Source organism: Vigna unguiculata, chromosome 3 (genome assembly GCF_037176805.1).
Source record: "Vigna unguiculata cultivar grain cowpea cultivar isolate G323 ecotype 2 chromosome 3, ASM3717680v1, whole genome shotgun sequence".
Classification (NCBI taxonomy): Eukaryota; Viridiplantae; Streptophyta; class Magnoliopsida; order Fabales; family Fabaceae; genus Vigna; species Vigna unguiculata.
The window spans coordinates 3,681,514-3,687,495 of NC_140794.1; the positions used below are offsets into that span (position 1 = coordinate 3,681,514).

Here is a 5,982-nt window from a genome sequence, read left to right on the forward strand (position 1 = left end):
TACTCTTAGCAAGAGAGAGAGACTAAAAGAGAACAAATATCTAAGTATTTTGTTTATGCTAACTCTTTTTATATGTGGGCTGGATGTCAAAGAGAGTGAGAAGGCCCAATACATCTAACTTGACCTAGGTTTTCTTCTTGCACTCTCATACTTTCGACCTGCACGTCCCATAAATTTTTGTTTTTCGAATGCACATTTTAAAATATAAAATAAAAAGTATATTGTGAATTATATATTCTAAAATACAAAATTTACATTCGGAAGTGTAGGTATCCTTGAAAAGGGCAACTTTAATGTGTTTCTGGGGTTGCCTATGTTTTTTTTTTTTTTAATTTTTAATTTTCTTTTTTTATTATCTAATCTAATATCATTGTAGATGGAATAAATAAATTGGGTTTAAATTTTAGTTTTTCTTTTATTCATAATTTAATCATTGATTGGATATTCTTATATCATAGTTATGAGATTAAACCACAGTCCATTTTTTCTTACCGCATGTAACAATCGTTGGTGAGTATGCTCGTTTTTGTCACACTTTAACTTGAATGCAATGCAATAAAAGAATATGAATGCAAATGCAAAACAAAAAGGTGTACACATTAATATTCAATGAAAGAAATGCCAATTTGTATTATATCATATATTTAAAGGATACAATAAAAGAATATGAATATATGAACGCATAAGAAAAAAAAAAAAAAAGATACAACGAAAAAACTGATGAACACTATCGGTAACTAAGAAGCACTTAAAAACATCACAAACTGCTAGAATAACTCTATAAAATGGTGCCCTTATGGCACGCATTTAGGTTCAGAAGGGGAAGAAAATGCATATTTATCTTGCCATTCTACACATTAATTTATTCACTTTATACTGTTTTCATTTTCCAGTGCCTTCAAGCCATGAACTTGAACAAGTCATTGAGCCTTCCGAGCATTCTTCAGGTTTCTTACAGTCATAACAAGCTTTTGTCTTTCACCTTCTACCTCTGCAAATTTCAGACTCATTTCTGAGTATCTTTGTTGTAACTCTTTAAGCTCACTTTCCATTAAGTTGTTTCTTTCCTTCAACACCGATAATTCAGCTAAACTTTCACAAAGATTGCCATCTCCATTATCATCATCATCCATTCTGGATCTTTCTGCTTCTTTCCCCGCCAAAGATAAATTACTGCAATGGACACAAAGTGATCAATAATGAAACAAATTAATACAACATTTCAATGTGATTTTCAGAAACTATTAGTAACATATTCCAAATGTGATTCCCCCATCTTCATGGGTTTTTTCTAAACACACTCATAGATACACTATGTAATCGTAACTGATGTTAAATTATGTGTACTACACCTCTTGAACAATGTCAATGCAACACCATTTTCCTCAGCCACGCTTGTAGTATCATTTGAAGTAGAAATACCCTTATCCTCATCAACCTGTTTGATGTGTAAGACAGTTATATTTATTACTGATATATGATCCAATAAGGTTATAGAACAACAATGCAATAAGTATACCTTTTGCAAAGCAATGCTCTGATTGAATTCCTCTACTTTGTTTTCCAATTCCTCAATTTTGGATTGGAGCTCCCTTTCCTTCTCCAAAAATGAAGAAGCTGATATTTCCAAAGCAGTTTCCTTGGACTTTATCATGCCCTGCCATATATAACTCTTTTGTTAATATACTTCCCTCAAATGCTAGAGAAAAACAAACTATCATAAGAAAATGCAGGCCAATAGAAGAATCAGGTTTTGGGGATCAAACTTTTTTTTCTCAAAGGACCTATCCTATCTATCTCTTCAAACTACTGGGATTTGTGAAGTTATTACCTCAAGAGTTTTTATTTTCTCCCTCAGATTTGATATTTCTTTTGCACTTTGAGGATTTGAAGCACCTTTTTTGTTCTTTAAATTGGGTTTTGTTCCATCTGAAAGTTGTGTGCGTCCATTGCTATCCTTGAACCTCTTCTCTATGTTGGTTAATGCGTCGTCCTTCTTCTTAAGTTCACCCTTTAGCTGGAAAACATGTTTTCTTAGATTTTCTTTCTCAGCTTCATCCTCAAAACAGGCTCTTTTCAAGTCACTGTATTGAGCTCTGAGTTCTTCTAACTCTGACTGCAAAACTCTAGTTTCAATCTCTTTTTCATCATTGAGATGCTTCATCCCGTTTAGCTCATCAAATGACCTTTCTGCTTCCTTTTTCAACAGAGCAATTTCACTCACCAGCTCATTTCTTTCCACTGTTCTACTATTCAACCGAGCCTCAGACTCCTCAAGCGATTTCTTCACAAGTTCCAAGTCATTTCTTAAGATATCTTTTTGTTCTACTTTCTCAGAGAGGCATGAAATCTCCACTTTAAGCCTTTCATTTTCAGCTTTTAGCATCTGGATCTCTTCAAAGAAACCCCTACTAACTTGTTCCTCACGCTTCTTCTGATTTTCGAGCTGCTTGGTCTTGTCGTCAATTTCCAACAACATCTGTTGTTTCTGAGCTGCCATCATGTCTATTTTGTCGGAAAGTTCATCCAGTTTTACCTCATAATCAGCTTTGGCTGACTGAAGCTCGTCGCTGACTTTGTGCAGCATTGCTTCCACTAGTCTTTTCTGTGCACGAAGTTCACTTGCTTCTGTCAATGCCCTCATGGCAGCTTTCTCGTTGGCATCAAATGTAGACGCCATTTGCATTGAGAGCCTTCTAAACTCTTCCTGAAGCCTCTCAGCAGTGTTAGCATTTTTAAGTCTGGTGCTTCGCAAAGCTTCTTCTGCTTGAATGGCTCTTTGCTCCTGCTCAACTTTGGCACGTGTCACGGCATCTAGATCAGCTTCAAATCCTTGGGCTTGTTTCTCCAATTCTTCCTCTAATCTGCTGATTTGGTTTCCAAGATCCTTGACCGTAGCCAGAGAATTTGAGAGTTCTTCTGACTGTTGCTTGAGTTGGTTTTCCAGATTCTGAATATGGGCATCGATTTCATCAACAGCAGGAGGAGAACAGCATTCATACTGCAATTTTAATTGTTCTTGAAGTTCACTCTGTTCCAGCTTATATGCAATATCATGGTTTTCCTGTTTCAATATCTCATAATCTAGTGCAAGCTGCTCCATCTGCATCTCTAACTCATCTTTGTCTCTCCTATACATCTCTATTTCCCCATAGAGATCCATAATCTTTTGCTCAAGTAGGTGAGTCTCCTGAGCATTGCTGTGCTCCTTAACCAGCTCTTCCAACTCTTTCTGTTCATCATCCGTTTCAGAATTAGAGAGCTTTCCCTCGGACTCACGGGAGATTTTACCCTCTTCGTTCTTATTGGAAAGACTACACATTTCCCTATTTTTCTGCTCCAGCATTTCATCCAGGTCCTGCACAGCAAGAACTAGATCAGCGTTCGACTCTTGTGTCTTCTTTAACTGTAATTGAAGATTTGCGTTCAGCTCCTTCTCATACTTCAATTCTTGTTTAATTTCTTCAACAAGAGTACAAAGATCCCCACTATCCAATGGTTTCCTATTACTCAATTTGGCATCCTCCATTCGTTTATGAAAAGATCTGAGATTGTCACATTCAACCTTGAGTGCATCTCTTTCCTCTTTCACGCAAATGATTTCCTTTGAGAGCTCCTGTGTTCTTTTGCTTTCCTTCACAATTTGCTTCCTTAGTGTCTGCAGTTCCAAGTCTGACACATCCACTTGCCTGGTCAATGCAGCAAGTTCAACCTTGAGTCTTCCAATTTCCACATCAGATGTTTGATGGGAACTATTTGTCGACCCATCTGTACTCAAACTGTGTTCTGAACCACCAGACCAGTCCCAGTGTGATCTCTGATGAATATCATTTATTGCAGGTTTCTGGGAATCAGATGTGTGGCTAACATCTGAAACAAAACCGTTGTTGTTGGGGTGGATGCCACCACCATTTCTCACTCCTACTTCTCTGGGTGTGTCGAGTCCAGAGCTTCCATCAGAACTTAACGTTGTAATGTCAGATCCACTGGATGTCCTACAATCAGCACTCAATTCAGCTCCATTGCCATTTTCTTTGGCAGACACATCCTGTGAAAACAGAGAAATTTAGTTTTGATTTTATAAACAAGCCAAAGTGATTCCTAGGCTTCTAGCCCCAACGAGTGAAACCTTACTTCAGAAGAATCACTTTTCAAGCTTGCATCTATCTCTCCATTGCTCAAGTAGGTCCTCAAACTTCTATCATTGGGTTTTAGTTCGGTACCTTCACAATCCTCTTGCGGTCTGCAAATGTTATTTGACAAGAAGAAACTCACCATCCGAAACAATTTAGAGACAAATTCTATAACCTGAAAATAAAAATATCCACAGTAATCTACCTTACCTTTTATCATTGTTTTCTTGCAGCCTCTGGATTGACACCTGTCCATTAAGCAACAAATCAGAATCACAGAAATCAGCATTGCAGTGAAAAACATTCTACACAACTTTGTTATTAGAAAAAGGGAGAGACCAAATACTAACATGCAAGACTGCTTCACAATGAGAATTCTTGATGGGAAGAGAGACAGTGGAGGGTTTCGTAGCCTCAGCGTACTCAGAAAAGTCTACAGAGACTTCACCAAAGGAGCTAACTTTTGATAACCCCTATACAGAAACCAGATCACAATCTGAAACACATAACAAGGAACCAGAAACAGAAAATTTCAAACTCCTTACCGTTGAAACCACGAAATAATATACTCTCTCACTGAATTTCCCAGTCTTAGGCTCCTGAAAAAGCTTGATTGTTTCATAGACAGGATTCTCCCATCTACAAACTCCACCACGAATTGCTGCTTTCTCTAACCTCGTAGTTACCTTTCCAATGTCCCCTGGAACTATAGACAGCACCAGAGATTCCACCCCAGATTGCACCATCTGAAAATCACACCAACCACAAAGTCAAAATCTCCAGTTTGACCCTCTCATTGCCAAACCCACTTGCATTGCTCCCCCATCATCAAAATCAAAATCAAACAGGACCAAGAGAGATGAACTCAAAATATTTCTTTTTCAGTTCTCACATTCATCTCATCTTCCTTGCGGAACAATCCTGAACGTGGGCATTCTCTGGCGAAATTCGAACTTTGGTTCGCCATGAGAAATTAACCCTTACAAAATTAAACGAATAAAAATGCCCAATTTAATCAACAAAATACTTTCATTGCGAAATGAAACCAAGTTTAACTACCTGGGTGACATGGAAGTGGAGTTTGAAAACAGCTTTGACTTTGTGTTTCTCACTCCTCCATCTGAACATCTTCGCTCACAAGCCACACCACTCCACCGACTCAGCTCCTCATGTCACTGATCCCACAACCCAGATAGATCTCGCTCACCGGAAATCCACGTCATCAACCGGAACTCACAACACCGCCGGAAAATGCTTCTCCGGTGGTCCACGTGGAAAAAGCTCGCTGAGCACAGTCTTAGCAGTTCTGAACACAATGGTGAAGTGAAGTGACGTTGAAACGAAAACCGGTTAAGGAAGGAAAGTGAGTGGAGCGACCTCCGAAAAATCGAAAGCAAACAGAGTCAGTAGATCTCATCTCCTACGTGATGTTCTTGTCTTGTGTCTTTGGAACAGTTTTCAAGAAACCAGGTGACACATGCCTCTAACAATTTAATATTTAATTCGAACCTTCTGTGTTTTATTTACTTTATTAATCAAATTTTTATTCCATTTCAAGAAATAAATATGTGTATTGCGCTCTCTCTATATGTTTTTCTGACAGGAGGTAAAAAATTTATTCAATAATTAATCCGTATATATGGTCTTCGTTTTAGGAGAGGTGTCATTATTGTTGAATAATGATGGTCTTCTACGTTGTCTCTTTTCCTTATATTAAAATTATCGTAACAATTTACCTGCCCCTGGGATATATAAAAAAAATGTTTTTCCACATTCCTGCGAGGTATTTGTTTTACATTGTTAACAATGATGGATGAAAGGGAATTTCGAACCAAACAAAAAAGAAATT

The 5,982-nt window shown here is 37.7% G+C and overlaps 1 protein-coding gene across 1 annotated transcript; it reads right to left on the reverse strand.

Annotated features, from left to right (window-relative positions):
• Nucleotides 1–605: 605 nt before the first annotated feature.
• Nucleotides 606–5,628, reverse strand: LOC114177741 (uncharacterized). The gene is made up of 9 exons (XM_028063243.2): nucleotides 5,193–5,628; nucleotides 4,679–4,879; nucleotides 4,484–4,606; nucleotides 4,344–4,381; nucleotides 4,135–4,243; nucleotides 1,832–4,048; nucleotides 1,520–1,657; nucleotides 1,353–1,438; nucleotides 606–1,173 (listed from the first exon to the last, which is right to left on the reverse strand). The coding sequence occupies exons 1-9, from the start codon at nucleotides 5,259–5,261 to the stop codon at nucleotides 921–923; spliced, it is 3,234 nt and encodes a 1,077-aa protein (XP_027919044.1). The 5' UTR covers nucleotides 5,262–5,628; the 3' UTR covers nucleotides 606–920.
• Nucleotides 5,629–5,982: the final 354 nt, after the last annotated feature.

Excerpts from the sequence above, each read along its gene's own strand:
- LOC114177741 (XM_028063243.2), bottom strand. The coding sequence starts at position 5,261 with ATGTTCAGATGGAGGAGTGAGAAACACAAAGTCAAAGCTGTTTTCAAA. Across the intron at positions 4,049-4,134 it reads TGAAAAGTGATTCTTCTGAA|GATGTGTCTGCCAAAGAAAA; the intron begins GTAAGGTTTCAC and ends CTGTTTTCACAG. Across the intron at positions 1,439-1,519 it reads AGAGCATTGCTTTGCAAAAG|GTTGATGAGGATAAGGGTAT; the intron begins GTATACTTATTG and ends CACATCAAACAG.